This window comes from Phoca vitulina, unplaced genomic scaffold (genome assembly GCF_004348235.1).
Source record: "Phoca vitulina isolate PV1807 unplaced genomic scaffold, GSC_HSeal_1.0 scaffold25, whole genome shotgun sequence".
NCBI lineage: Eukaryota > Metazoa > Chordata > Mammalia > Carnivora > Phocidae > Phoca > Phoca vitulina.
Genome location: NW_022589728.1, coordinates 41,219,053 through 41,235,028, shown reverse-complemented (window position 1 = coordinate 41,235,028; position 15,976 = coordinate 41,219,053). Strand labels below are relative to the sequence as shown.

The window sequence follows — 15,976 nt, the reverse complement described above, 5'->3', positions numbered from 1 at the left end:
GGGGGACGGGAGGGGGACGGGAGGGGGACGGGAGGGGGACGGGAGGGCCTTTGTTTTGCGTTTTTAAGCCCCGCACGGCGGTGCCCCAGCTCTGGGATGCTTAATGCTCAGCGAGGGGACCGGGCCAGAGCTCGACTCCGGTTCGCGCCTCCCGGGCCCGCAGCTTCGTGGCGGAGGAGGTGCGGGCGACAGCCAGGCGGACGGCGCCGGCGGCCGGGTCCCAGTCCCCTCCGGGTGCAGGCGCCGCGCTTACCCGGGCAGGGCTTGCGCAGATGTTTCTCCAACAGCGACTCCTCCAGCAGGAACTCGAACCAGCTGGTCTGCGGCGGGGTGCAGGGCCGGCTGGAGGTGGCCGCCTCCCGGTCCGCCGCCTCCGCGCTCATCCTGCCCCCGCCGCCGCTCCCCCCAGGGACGCTTCCCGGCTCCAACCTGACACTCGGACGCGTGCCTCTGGCCTGTGATCTACGGAACCTCCCCGGGCGAGGGCACACTCAGAACGCCCTGGAAACCCACACAACTCAAAATGGCGGCGCGGCCCCGCAAGAGCTGGGGAACCTAAATCCGCCTCCTGGCGCCCCCGCCGCGCCTCCGGGCCAATCGTTGTTCGAGTTGTAGAGAAAGGGGGCGGGACAACCCTTAGATCACGCCTCCTCCCCGGTTGCCATGGGAGACGACTGGCAAGGAAGCTGGGTCGCAAGTGGGCTTTCACCCTTTCCTGGGAGATTCTCAGCAAGAAAATAGAACAGCCTCATCCAAGATTACGGCGGACGTCAATGTCCTCATAAAAGATAGCGAAGACTACACGTGTAAACTGTGATCCAGGCAAAGCTTGTCTTTGGTGCTTTTAATTTCTCCATTTCCATTTCCTAGATTTCCTCCCACTTAGGTCCTCTCGGCCGGCCGAGGCGCCCTACTGGCTTGGGCACTAGCGTCCCTGACCATCCTTCCTAGAAGGATGACAGAATGATGGCCCACAGTGAGATCCAGCTGTTCTGTTACTTCTCAGGATTAGCTCTCAATATTTAGCGCCCAATTAATCCTCTTGATATCCCAGCTAGAGATACTGTTAATCCCATTTTCACATTTACCTCCATTCTGTAATGTTATGTTTTTAAATTAACAATTAAAATCGGAAAAAGTGTATTCATAGGTCGTGCATACGCTCTATGTAGAGTGCAAACTCGTCTAGGTTAAGCTGTTTAACCTCTCTGAACTTTAGTTTCCATATTTGTGCCTAATCTTAGGGTTGATAAAAGAATTCAAGGCAGAGCTTGAGATAATAAGGTAAATGAGATAAAGCAGTTAAGCTTTTTAAGATTTTATTTATGAGAGAGAACACAGGCAGGGAAGGGCAGAGTGAGAAGCAGGCTTCCCGCTGAGCAGGGAGCCCCACAGGGGTCTCCACCCCAGGGCCCTGGGATCATGACTTGAGCCCAAGGCACAAGCTTAACCAACTGAGCCACCCTGGTGCCCCCAGTTAGGCTTTTTAAACAAGGCCTGACATTTAGAACATCCATGTTACCTGATCTCATATAGTGCTTTTTTTTTTGCAAATTATTTTCATACACATGAATCTAATTTTCTCCTATAAACAAACTATTATACACCTTTTAACCAATGAAGAAACTGAGGTTCCAGAATTATCATTTGCCCACGATTTCCCAACAAAGTTGAGGCTGAGCCACAGCTTTGGTGAACTTTCAGCTGGATCCAGGCTGCTTAGAACATGGGATAGCAAGGATAAGATCAATTGCTTATGGTCTTTTTCCAGAATGAAGAAGGAAGGCATTCATAAGTTTTAAGAAAAATAAATGGAAGTAACTCCTCCATAAGTGAAAGCAAATCAAATACTTAAGTGGCAATCCTTGCCTTATTCTTCTCTTCCTGCCCAACCCTCTTTCTGGGCTCTGTGCTGCCTCTCTTTCATTTAGTGGTCCCTAGGTTCTCACTGTAAAAACCATCCCTGGGTCACTACCCCCAATTAGTGCAGTTCTATCCCAGGCTCTAAAGGAATCATTCATGTATTGGACTAATAAAACCATGAGGACTAAATTAATAAAATACAAATGGGGAGATTAAACAGTTATTTTCATGGAAGATTTGGTATGTTTTACTCACCAATTAGGCATAAAAAGATGAGGGGAGAAAGGATGGATCCCATGTTCCTGAGTCCAGTGATAAGGGTAGCTGACCTGTGTCTCTGTCCTTTATCAGTATAGTGAAGAGCTAAGGGATGGGTTTGAAATTCATGTTGGAAATGTTTGAATATGCACCATGTCTCAGGTGTCAGAATGGAAATGTCCAGAGGGCGCTGAGTTTTAGACAGATGATTCGTATACAGAAAAAAAAATCTAATAATAGTAGCAAATGCTCATTTGTGAACTCACTGTGGGCACTGATTTAAGCACTTTATGCATTGTCTTAGTCCATTCAGGCTGCTAAACAAGATACCATAAACAGAATGGCTTTTAAACAACAGAAATGTATTTCTCACAGTTCTGGAGGCTCCGTGCAAGATCAGGGTGCTAACATGGTTAAGTTCTAGTAACAGCTCTCTTCTGGGGTGCAGACGGCCAACTTATTGTATCCTCAACTGACAAAGCGGAAGGGAGCAAGTTCTTTCCTAAAGGCATTAATCCCATCCAGGGGGTCTCCACCATTATGAACTCATCTAATCCTAATTATTTTCCAATGGTCCTGCCTACTAATACCATCAGGTTAGGTGGTAGAGTTTCAACATTTCAACATATAAGTGGGAGGAGTACAAACATTCAGTCCATAACATGTATATTATCTCATTCAAGCCCTGTGAGGTGGGTTTCACCATGATCTTCATTTTCAGGTATTAAAACAGGCACAGAGAAATTTTTAAAATTTTCCTAAAGTCACACAGCTATTAAGTGCCAGAGGCTAGGCATAAATTTAAGCAGCATGACTGCAGAGATTAAAATCTTACCCCATGCACTATGTGCCTCTTTAATAAGAAAAGATCAAACCAAACCAAACAGTCCAGTAGAAAACTGGGCTGAGGTCAGGAAAACGCAACCTACAAAAAAGATATCTGAATCCAAGTTAGAACACTGAAGAAAATATTCAGGCTCATCGATATTCAATGAGCAGAGTTTGAAAAGTTAATCGACATGATTGCAGATTCCAAATTGCAACTAACCTTTTAAAAAAAACACCACTTTCTTGAGTTTTGGTGTAGTATCAAAGAAGAAAATCCACAATTATCTGAAAAGACTTAAAATACTCCTTTTTCTTTTTTTTTTTAAGTAAGCTCTGCACCCAACATGGGTCTTGAACTCACATGCTTTACCAACTAAGCCAGCAAAGAACCCCAAAACACTCCTTTTCAACTACATATCTATGTGAAGCTGGATTTTCTTCATATATTTTTACCGAAAGAACTTATAGTAATAGTTGGAAAACAGAAGCAGATATGAGAACCCACTGTCTTCTATTAGTCATACATGAAAGAGATTTGCAAAAATGTAAAACAAAGCCATCTCCTTACCAGAGTTTTAAATGAAGATAAAGTTATTTTGCATAAAAATTATGTCAACATATAATAGTCTTATGATTTGTATCATTTTTATCATTTATTTATTTTAATTCCAATTAGTTTACGTACAGTGTTATATTAGTTTCAGGTATACAATATAGTGATTCAACAGACTTTTATTTTTAAATGAGTTTAGCATCCCTGGCTCCACTGGGCCACACCACCATTTTGGATTGTGTGGGTTTCTAGGATGTTCTAAGCCCAGCCTTGGTCCCTGGATCCCTGAGGTTTTCAAGGGAATTAAATATTTTTAAAATTTCTCAGTTTTAATTTTTAATATAGTAAACATCAATAAACATAACTCATAAATAAAGACTTTATTTATCACTTATGAACCAGGCACTATGCTGAGTATTTTACACACACCATCTCAGTTAAGCCTCATAACAACCCCACAATAAATAGGTACCATTAGCAGTACTATGCCCATCTTATAGATGAGAAAACTGAGTCTCAAGGGAGTTAAGTGACTTGCCCAGTATCACACACTTAGTTAATAGAAAATAGGGAATTTGAGTCCCTGTTTTATCTGATCCCAGAGCCCAAACTCACCACTCCATCAAAAAGATATCTTGCTGTTGATTGTTTGGTTTGCTTTTTAAATAGTGATAAACCTACAAAAAAAAAGTTGCAAGAATCATATAAAGAACTCTTTTTTTTTTTTTTTTAAGATTTTATTTATTTATTTGAGAGAGAGAGCATGAGCAGGGGGAAGGGCAAAGGGAGAAGGAGAAGCAGGCTCCCCACTCAGTAGGGAGCCTGACTCGGGGCTTAATCCCAGGACCCTAGGATCATGACCTGAGCCAAAGGTCGATGCTTAACTGACTGAGCCACCCAGGCGTCCCTGCAGCATTCTTATTTTTCAGGTAGGTCACAGACTCTAATCTGGGCCTCTGTCACTGACAACGTAGTATAGGAAACTAGAGCTACAGTGGGGGGAAAAAATGCATAGAGGTATTATTACTATTTTTTAATTTTTTAAAGATTTTATTTATTTATTTGAGAGAGAGAGTGAGCAGGGGAAGGAGCACAGGCAGAAGGAGAAGGGGAAAGAATCTCAAGCGGACTCGGAGCTGAGCACAAGCCAGATCCCATGATCCCGAGATCAGGATCTGAGCTGAAACCAAGAGTCAGATGCTCAACTGACTGAGCCACCCAGGAGCCCCATGGTATTATTACCGTTATGCACCCTAATGATAAAGATGTTTTTTACATCATCTGATAATCACATCAGTAAAAAATCCATTTCAATTCAGTTTATGTTTAAGGTTATTGTTGTTGTTGTTGTTTTTTTAAAGCAAATGCACTACAGTTCAATTATGAACAGATAATTTAAAACTTTTTTCAGGGGCGCCTGGGTGGCTCAGTCGTTGGGCGTCTGTCTTCGGCTCGGGTAATGATCCCAGGGTCCTGGGATTGAGCCCCGCATCGGGCTCCCTGTTCCTCGGGGAGCCTGCTTCTTCCTCTCCCACTCCCCCTGCTTGTGTTCCCTCTCTCGCTGTGTCTCTCTCTGTCAAATAAATAAAATCTTTAAAAAAAAAACCAACTTTTTTCAGTAAGTACATTGGGGGTGGGGCCCCTGGCAGGCTGAGTCCGTAGAGCATGCGACTTTTGATCTCTGGGTTGTGAGTTCAAGCCCCAAGCTGGGTATAGGGCTTACTTAAAATAATAATAATAATAATAATAATAATAACAACAACAACTATTGGTGGGGTAAAGAACGATGTTAATGGTTATGCTGCCATCTTGTGGTTGTTGGGGGTAGTGTCCATATCTACTAGCTGTTCTAGATCACCTTTTCCTGATACTTCCCAGTGTGGAAGAAGGAATATGACAGGAGGCTTATGATTGGAAGTTATCTATTCTTTTTTTTTTTTTTTTAAAGATTTTATTTATTTATTTGACAGAGAGACACAGCGAGAGAGGAAACACAAGCAGGGGGAGTGGGAGAGGGAGAAGCAGGCTTCCCAAAGAGCAGGGAGCCAGACGTGGGGCTCGATCCCAGGACCCTGGGATCATGCCCTGAGCCAAAGGCAGACGCTTAACGACTGAGCTACCCAGGCGCCCCTGGAAGTTATCTATTCTTTACATAAGCTATCCGGCTACATCTAACTGAATCACATCTTCATAGGGACTTCCAAAAACAGATCTTTCAAGAAAGATAATGAATCCTGTAGCTATCAAACGTTACTTGCTGGGTAATGTACATCTGGCTGAATTAGTCAGTAGAGCATGCAACTCCTGATCTCAGGGTCATGAGTTTGAGCCCCATGTTGGGTGTAGATCTTACTTAAAAAAAAATAAACAAAAATAAATACTTCCTAACTTTAAAAAAAAAATTACTTCCTTACACTTATATTTAATTTCTCCAGGGCCTTCCCTTGACTCTTGACCAGGTAGGCACCCTATTACATGCTGCCAAGCACTGAGCGTCAGCAGCCTGGCCCTCAACGCACCTGCTTGCAATTAATTAGCAGCCTAACTTCCCTGCTAGACTCTGGGCTCTTAGGTGTGTGGTGGGAGGAGCAGGATAGTGGTTGTATTGTTTACCTAGTAAGTCCTTGGTATGTAAGAGGCACCCAATAAATATCTGCTAACTAAATAAATTGTTTGATCGAACATGTAGCACCTACATTTCATATGCATGTAAATAGTATAAACCAGAGCTACAAACCTTTACTTAATCTCTCCTTTATCTGACCTTCACCTTCACTAAATTGCTCCTAAAACATGATTCACTGCTGTGTTCTAGGTTTTACAACCAGCAATGAACTTAAAGCTCATGTAAGGCAGTGTTCATGTCGTAAACTTCTATCTTTGTATTACTCCTGCGTAATTTCTAGCTGAATGGATAGCTGCATGTAGACCCTATTTACTTAAGAAAGGGAACAGGCATATGCTGATGGCCACAATGAAGCCAGAGCTGAGTCCCCAAGGTCTTTCCGCCTTCACCTGGCCAACCGCCCAGTACCTTCCTTTATGACCCTTTCTACAATGGCAGACAGACTTGGTCAGGGACTGGACCAGGCAGTTGCCTCCATTTCTGCATTTCCAGGTTCCATGGGGAGAAGGGGCACAGCCCTTCTGACTGGCTGGGGGTCTGTGACTTCCATTCTGTCAGCCAGATATCTGGAGAACAAGAAATCATGGGAACTTTCAGTTTGGTCTCTCACTGGTTTATTTCCAAGTTCTATACTTCTACACTTAGGCTTTAAAACAAACAATGCCTCTGCATACAGGTAAGACAAAAATTCAAGTTTCACTTTTAGAATTGGACCCTAGAAATTTACTGACATTCGTAGTAGCTAGGACCATATTGTCATATTAACATATCAACCAGGGCACTAAAGGCCATATTTTACTCTCTGTTTCCTCATGCGGCTGAAGAATCCTAAGTCACTAAGACGGATACTCAACTCTTAGTAAGCCGTTGACTTCATTCAATGCTACGGCATAAGCAGAGTTTCCAAAGTCTTAGCCAGACAATCTCAGAATCAGGACAGATGAGAATGTGGTAGCAAATAATGTGATTGCTTTAAATAACCTGCTTTTAGACCACACAAACACACACAAAATCAGAGAACAGAGGTGTTCAAAGCGTGCTCTGCAGACTGGTGTCATGCCTCCCACTGCTTATTACTGGTCTGCACCGAGCGAAGTCCTGGATTGACAATACGTGTTGAGAGGTGTTTACAGCAATTGGACATCATCCTGACTTCCACGTGCATGATCAATGGCCGCATCGAGTCCAGCACTTCTAGAAGAGTTTGGGTGTTGGGGAGCTTGGGTGGGGAGTTCACATTGTTGTATGAGCTGCCAACTAGTCCTCAACAGCAGACCCATCTATCAGTCTGGATTGGAAATTAAAAGACACACACAAAAACTGGTTCTTCACCACAGATGGTTTGAGAAGCCCTATGTCAGCACTCACATGAAAGGTATTCTCAGCCACATTTAACAAGCTTGAAGTTCAACTGTACCCAATAAACAACAAAATCCATGAAGGACCTCTACGAAACAGAAGTAATTCAGTTTGTTATTCCAGCCAACCAAGAACTGACACAATTCCTTCAGAAACTTCTCTACGTATGGTTTTTCTTTTCTTTTCTTTTTTTTAAAGTAATCTCTACTCCTTCATATACTTCGTTGGGAGCTGCATTACCTCAGTCCGGAGGCAGGCTTAGCAGTGCGGCAGGAAAGAAGAGTGCTCCGCACCCCCACACTCATGCCTTCTCCACAAGCCCACACAGTGAAAAGGATTTGGTGTAGCCGGCTGAGGAGTAGCATCAGGAAACTGTGACTTCTGCCTGCCCGTGGCGGCAGCAGACCCCAGATTCTTACTGTCCAGAGGCAAGCAGGCAAGCTCTTCCATGGAGCTGCCCACCAAGCATGCAACCCAGCTGGCAGGAGAAAAACACAGGACTAGAGACAAGGAGCCACCAGCCTGGCACGCGGAACTCGAAACCTACGTGCCGGAATGACGCCCGCCCAGCAGCATTGTCACCAAAGCCACATCCCCTTGGCAAACATGCAGGGAGCCCAGCTCCTGGCCCGAACTAGGAACGAAGCCCTTGCTCTTTTGGTGGTTTCATCTGCGCCGAGAAGGGAAGCAGGTCATTTCTGGGATGCTGCTATACTCTACTCCCACAGTTGCGGGGGTGCGGCCTCCCAAGAGCTCCTAGGAGAGCCGGGGACCCTCGACTCCCCAAAGGCAGGCAGCCCATTGGTGGGTCAGTAGGCTATGACTTCTGCCACATGCCTTCCATGGATACCCTAAGAGGCCCAGAGACTAATGCTAGCTTGTGGTGGGCACGGAACCTGGAGGATCGTGAGGACTGGGGGTTGGAAGCAGTCACCTGTAGGTGGAAGAAGCAGGTCTATAGAGGTTAGAGAATGGAGCAGACGCTCAAAGAGTAGCAGAGATAAGAGACCAAGTTTAGCTTCAATGAGACAGAGAGTAGCTAACTGCTTGTTTATTTAAGTTTATTTAAGTAATCTCTACACCCAACGTGGGGCTTGAACTCATGATCCCGAGATCAAGAGTCACCTGCTCTCCCAACTGAGCCAACCAGGCACTCCTTGAAGATTTTTTTAGTATCCATTTCAGGCCTATTGCTGGGCATAGAATTAGCAGTGTTGTTCCCTATCCCGAGTTTCCTGTTCTCAGATTCCTGGAGATTTGTTTCTGTCCATCACCGTGACCGTTTCTGTTGTTTATAATCCCTAAAATTTAACATATCTCACTGTTGCCAATTCCCAGCGTGGGAAAATGCCACACGAGAACGTTCTGTCCCTGTAATATGTCAGTCATCCTTTTCCACAAGGCATTCATTGCACAATGCTGCAGGCCACAACGCACCTCTGCCCGACGTGTCCCAGTCCGTGGGCTGGATGGCCTTGCCTTGGAGGACTGAAACATTCCTGGCTTTCAAGAATCTACTTTTTTACTGAACTCAGGGCTCATCTTATTGCCACAACATAATTTCAGTTTCCAAATGATTATATATTGAACTTAATTAGATAGTATTAACATTACAGCAACAAAATTCCCGTAGAAATTCCTAGAACAACATAGTGGAATGCCTAATTTAGACCAAGGAAAAATTCACAGTACAATTTACAGTTCTACCATAGAAAGAGAAAAACTTCTTTCTTTTTTTTTTTAAAGGTTTTATTTATTTATTTGAGAGAGAAAGGGAGAGAGAGGGAGAGAGAGCATGAGCGGGGGGGGGGGGCAGGTAGAGGGAGAAAGAGAAGCAGACTCCCCGCTGAGCAGGGAGCCGGACATGGGGCTCGATCCCAGGGTCCTGGGATCATGACCTGAGCCGAAGGCAGATGCTTAACCGACTGAGCTACCCAGGCACCCCAGAAAGACATGTTTCCTTGCTGGTCACTGAAGTTATCCATGGCCAAGGATGATTTATGCCTTATAATCTGCTTCTTAAAAGAACTGCAGTGTGGTGCACCTGGGCAGCTCAGTTGGTTGAGCATCTGATTTCGGCTGGGCTGGTGATCTCCGGTCATGGTCTCAGGGTCGTGGGATCAAGCCCTGCATCGGGCTCTGCACTGGGCATGGAGCCTGCTTGGGATTCTCTCTCTCCCTCTCCCTCTGCCCCTCCCCTCCTGCTCCCCTGCTTGTGCTCATGTGCTCACTTAAGCTCTCTCTGTCTCTGTCTCTTGCTCTCAAAAAAAGGAGAAGAAGGAGGAGATGGAGGAGAAGGAGGAAGAGGAGGAGGAGGAGAAGGAGGGGAAGGAGAAGGAGGAGGGGAGGAGGGGTAGGAGAAGGAGGAGGGAGAGGAGGAGGAGGGGAGGAGGGGTAGGAGAAGGAGGAGGGAGAGGAGGAGGAGGGAGAGGAGGATGAGGAGGGGGAGGAGAAGGAGGGAGAGGAGGAGGGGAGGAGGGGGAGGAGGAGGAGGAGAAGAAGAAGAAGAAGAAGAAGACGAGAAGAAGAAGAAGAAGAAGAAGAAGAAGAAGAAGAAGAAGAAGAAGAAGAAGAAGAAGAAGAAGAAAGAAGAAGGAGGAGGAGGAGGAGGAGGAGAAGAAAATTTTAAACTGTGTTTCCTAGGGTGTGAGTTATGATCCAGCAGGATTGCCCAGGGAGTGCTTGAATCTCACTAATAGACCAGCCGTGCTCACCTTCTCCCCTAAATCAACAGGGAAAGAGACTGGCTCTCTAGACCAAGCATTCTCAAGGGGTGATATCGGACCCAAGGGGTGAGAACTGGTCCTTGGAGGGGTGCCAGGTTCTTTTTTTACGTAAAAATCACAATATACATTTAGTACATAAACAGATATACAGTTTATGGGGGAGACCATTCTAAAAACGATCTCTAAAAAGGCTTCCTAGGGGGCCATAAGAAGAACAAGAAGTTGAGAAACATTTGTTGAGACTCAAGCTAAATCCTGAGTTTCCCACATGGATGGTACAGAAAAGAGAACATTGAACAGGACAGCTGGACTCAGCTCTGGCACAGCTGTGGAAATGAGCAAACCCATCTCCCTGAACCTCTGTTTGGTCATTTCTTTTTTTTTTTTTTTAAGATTTTATTTATTTATTTGACAGAGAGAGAGAGCTAGAGAGGGAACACAAGCAGGGGGAGTGGGAGAGGGAGAAGCAGGCTTCCCGTGGAGCAGGGAGCCCGATGCAGGGCTCGATCCCAGGACCCTGGGACCATGACCTGAGCCGAAGGCAGACGCTTAACGACTGAGCCACCCAGGCGCCCCCTGTTTGGTCATTTCTAAATGAGGATAACAGTGATCTTCATAGAGTTGTCATCAGGCTCAGATAAAATTGTGGGTATGACTGTGTTCTGCCCTCATTCTTTTTTTAAAAATATTTTATTCATTTATTTGAGAGAGAGTGAGAGAGTGCACGTGAGCATGAGTGGGGGGGAGGGGCAGAGGGTGAGGGATGAGCCCGACGTGGGGCTTGATCCCAGGACCCTGAGATCATTGAGAAGTCAGACACTCAACGGACTGAGCCACCCAGGCGCCCCTCTTCTTTTTTTTTTGAATAGAGATTTTATTTATTTATTCATTTGAGGAAGAGAGAGGGAGAAAGAGCAGGGGGAGGACAGAGAGAGAGGGACAAGCAGACTCCACCCTGAGTATGGAGCCCAATGCGGGGCTTGATTGCACAACCCTGAGATCATGACCTGAGCCAAAATCAAGAGTTGGACACTCAACCAACTCAGCCACCCAGGTGTCCCTGCCCTCATTCTTAATCCCTTTTCTTGATCTTTCTGACATGTCATTGCCATTAGGATCCACAGTATAGACAGTAGTTACTAAGGACCAGCATCTTCTGAGAGAAATCTTTTATAACTAAAGGAAAGAAGAATGTTTGAATACCATCATGAGTTTTGTAGCAAGGGCAGGAATTAATCAGTCTCAGCTATAAAATGAGCTAATTTACTATTATAGGCTATGTAGTGTTCCTTTGGGCATTTGGGATTTTTGGAAAAATTATTCTGACCAGAATTGTACAATTTTATAAAAGCTCAGTCATCTTCTTTAATTACCAGTGCATACAATTTACGAAGTTCATTCATTCATTCGTCCACCTTGTCCTAAAAGGATTTAATGTGGTCTCATTCTCCAATGCATGTCACATACAGTCTGCTCACAAGTGTCCTTTGATTTAAGGGGCTACTGAGAGTACTAATCCCTTCCATGTACCTGTGGCTACAATTCTCTGTCTCCCAAGGATTTCCTGTGCTTGCAGGGGAGCATTCACTACTATTCGTGCTTCGTTTGTTGCTCACATAGTTAAATCTATATATCTAATAAACACATGTTCAAAAGTCAATTTTTTTTAAATACTTAAACATTAGTTACAATTTAGTCTTGTAAAGAATGTGAACTACAATTAACAAATTTAGTGTGGCTGATTCAAATACATTAAAAAGCAGTCCAATCATACAAGAATTACAAAATGTATTACTTCTTATACTTTAATCTAAAATATTAACATTCGGGCGCCTGGGTGGCTCAGTCATTAAGCGTCTGCCTTCGGCTCAGGTCATGATCCCAGGGTCCTGGGATCGAGTCCCACATCGGGTTCCCTGCTCAGCAGGGAGTCTTTTCCCTCTGCCTCTGCCTGCCGCTCTGCCCAGTTGTGCTCTATCTATCTCTCTGTCAAATAAATAAAATCTTAAAAAAATAAAATAAAATAAAATATTAACATTCTTCTAATTAACTTCTTCATTTCCCCCCTGTATTTGTTCAAATGCCTTCCTAGGGTTACAATAGTTGTGTTGCTACTTTGCTGAGGTATAGTAACACTGATTTCCATACCCTTTTAGGGTTATAGACACCTGAACACACAGAAGGAAAAGGGAGCTCACAGGTTTGGGGATGGGACTCAGACTTAGTTACCTTTCTTTCTTTCTTTTTTTTTTTTTTAAAGATTTTATTTATGTATTTATTTGACAGAGAGAGACACAGCAAGAGAGGGAACACAAGCAGGGGGAGTGGGAGAGGGAGAGACAGGCTTTCCGAGGAGCAGGGAGCCCGATGTGGGGCTCGATGCGGGGCTCAATGCGGGGCTCGATCCCAGGACCTGAGCCAAAGGCAGATGCTTAACGACTGAGCCACCCAGGCGCCCCTTAGTTACCTTTCTTCAGATGATTCAAATGCAAGCTACAATCAACTGGCTGGGTCCATTTTTATATTTGACCTTTGCTTGCTCATAAGACTTTTAAGCTTAATACCTTTCTCATAGGATATATGTAGCTATGTGTGTGTGTGTACACACACACACACATATAATCATGTATTTATTTACACAAACTGATATCTTCCTTGAAATGAGATGTTTCCAATAAACTTTGCACTATCCACCATTCTGGGGTATTGTTTGCATTACTGTAAAGTTATTTATGCCTCAATAATATCTCATGGTCTTTAGGGTTATCTAGAGATTTCCCCTCCTGGGTGATGGACTCAATTTGTCACGGTTAGCGCCCTCTTGAGGACATTGGCTGAGCCATCATCTTGGAACAATGCCTTCTTTTTGTGACCATCAGTGCTGATCAGTGCTTCCTTCTCTCTCTCTTTTTTTCTTTTAAAAGATTTTATTCATTTATTTGCCAGAGAGAGAGGGAGAGAGAGCACAAGCAGGGGGAGTGGCAGGCAGAGGGAGGAGCAGGCTTCCCACTGAGCGGGGAGCCCAATGCGGGGCTCTATCCCAAGACCCTGGGATCATGACCTCAGCTGAAAGCAGACGCTTAACCGACTGAGCTACCCAGGCGCCCCAGTGTTTCCTTCTCTTGATGTGGGTTCTGTTTTTTTCTGGGATTAATCTACATGTCAAATCTATGACATCATTTATTATAAGATACATGCCACTTTTAGAGATGTTAAAATGTGGAACAATATGCACTTTAGAATCATTGAATTATGATCTTGAGTTTCTCTAGTTCCTCATACTCACCCTTCTTTTTTTAAGATTTTATCCTTCATTTGACAGAGCACAAGCTGGGGGAGCAGCAGAGGGAGAAGGAGAAGCAGGCCCCACGTTGAGCAGGGAGCCCAACATGGGGCTCGATCCCAGGACCCTGAGATCATGACCTGAGCCAAAGGCAGACGCTCAACAGACTGAGGCACCCAGGCACCCCTCATCCTTCTTTTTTAAAATTTTTATTTTATTTTTTTATTTAAATTCAATTAACACACAATGTATTATTGGTTTCAGAGGTAGAGGTCAGTGATTCATCAGTCTTATATAATACCTAGTGTTCATTACATCATGTGCTCTCCTTAATGTCCAACGCCCAGTTACCCCATCACCCCACCCTCTCCTCTCCAGCAACTCTCAGTTTGTTTCCTATGATTAAGAGTCTCTTGGGGCACCTGGGTGGCTCAGTCTGTTGTGCATCTGCCTTCAGCTCAGGTCCTGATCCCAGGGTCTTGGGATCGAGCCCCACATCAGGCTCCCTGCTCAGCGGGGAGCCTGCTTCTCCCTCTCCCCTCCCCCTGCTTGTGTTCCTGCTCTTGCTATCTCTCTCTGTCAAATAAATAAAATCTTAAAAAAAAAAAAGAGCCTCTTATAGTTTGTCTCCCTCTCTGATTTTGTCTTAATTTTTTCCTCTCTTCCCCTATCAACGTCTGTTTTGTTTCTTAAATTCCACATATGAGTGAGATCATATGATATTGTCTTTCTTCGATTGACTTATTTCGTTTAGCATAATACCTCTAGTTCCATCCATGTCATTGCAAATGGCAAGATTTCAATTTTTTATGGCTGAGTAGTATTCCATTGTATATATATATACAATGGAATATATATATATATATATATATATATATTCCCCCTCTTCTTTATCCGTTCATCTGTCAATGGACACCTGGGCTCTTTCCATAGTTTGGCTATTGTGGACGTTGCTGCTATAAACATTGGGGTGCAGGTGCCCCTTTGGATCACTACATTTGTATCTTTGGGGTAAATACCTAATGGTGAAATTGCTGGTCGTAGGGTAGACTCATCCTTCTTAACAGAGAGAATGAGTATATATTTATACATGAGAGTCATAAACTTAATAGAAGTGAACTACCTGTGTATTAACAGTCACTTACTTATTTAAACAACAACAAAGTATATCCTACTACCATCACATCCTGTTGTATCTATCCTTCTTTCATATCACAACCACCAAATTGTACACTTTGTATTAACTTTCCCATTTGAGGATCATGATGAACTTTGGCCTATCATAGACTCAATGTATTTCAACTTACTATATTTACTATTTTCTTACTGATGTTCAAACGGTCATAATTTGAGCTGACTTGTATTTCTATTAGGTGATACCATTCTAGCTCCATCTTGATTTTTTCCCCTGTCTCGAGATGTGGAATTAACTACCACAAGTCTTTATTCTTTTGTCGCAGAAAACACTTTAAAAAACCAAATCGGGATGAGGGGAGCCTAGCTGGCTCAGTTGGTAGAACGTGCGACTCTTGATCTTGGGGTTGTAAAAGTTTGAGCCTCACCTTGGGAGTAGAGATTACTTAAAAAAAAAAAAAAAAAAAAACAAATCTGGATGAAATGGGTACACTTAAGAAATGGTGGTGAATCAAACTGTTGCTACTACTGCCACTTTTGGTAGTAACTGAGCTGCATAATCAGTTCACATTGATTTTTCAATTAAAATATTGGGCTGTTGATTCTGCTTTTTTTTTTAGACAGTGAGGTTTAACCAATCATGATATGTTTCCATTATATTGATAGTATTTAACCACAAAAGATCGGTGTTAGTTCCTCAGAGCCTCCTCCCCATGCCCCCTCCCAAAAAAGACTTAACAGGCATTTTCAATTATTTATATCTGCAGCAATATTATAGTTTTATTCTTCTAAAATTTTTATGTTTTGTTGCTTTTTTAAATTACAGAAAAAAAAAAAGTAAATTACAAAATCAATCCATGTTTATGGAATTAAACTTAGAAAATACAAACAAATAGAATAAATTACAAATTGCCAATAATTCTACCACCTTACCATTATCAACATTCTGGTATACAAGCAGTCTTTGCTTTGTACAGTAGTGCAGAACCATAGAAATGACCATGCAAGCTGAAATGATGCAAAAATGATCTCGCTAATCAATGGAAACTGTTACTATTGTTCCATGACTTTAAATTTTAAAACTTTTTAAAAAGATTTATTTATTTGAGAGAGAGAGGTTGCGTGCATGCAAGAGTGGGGGGAGAGGCAGAGGGAGAGACTCTTCAAGCAGATTCCCCGCTAAGCGTAGAGCCCAACATGGGGCTCAATCTCACAACCGTGAGATCATGACCTGAGCTGAAACCAAGAGTTGGAAGCTTAACTGACTGAGCCCCCCAGGCACCTCTAAATTTTAAAGCTTTGAAAAATTTGTCAAAACATTAAAAAACTCTCTAACTGGTGGTTAT

The 15,976-nt window shown here is 43.6% G+C and overlaps 1 protein-coding gene across 2 annotated transcripts in view; it reads right to left on the bottom strand.

Annotated features, from left to right (window-relative positions):
* The window catches only part of INTS8 (integrator complex subunit 8), a 53,834-nt gene extending 53,291 nt beyond the window's left edge, over nt 1-543 (bottom strand). For both annotated transcript variants that reach the window (XM_032421594.1, XM_032421595.1), the window contains exon 1: nt 254-543. In XM_032421594.1, coding sequence (XP_032277485.1) covers nt 254-383 — 130 coding nt within the window. In that variant the 5' untranslated portion in view covers nt 384-543. The remainder of the gene's footprint in view (nt 1-253) is intronic.
* Nucleotides 544-15,976: the final 15,433 nt, after the last annotated feature.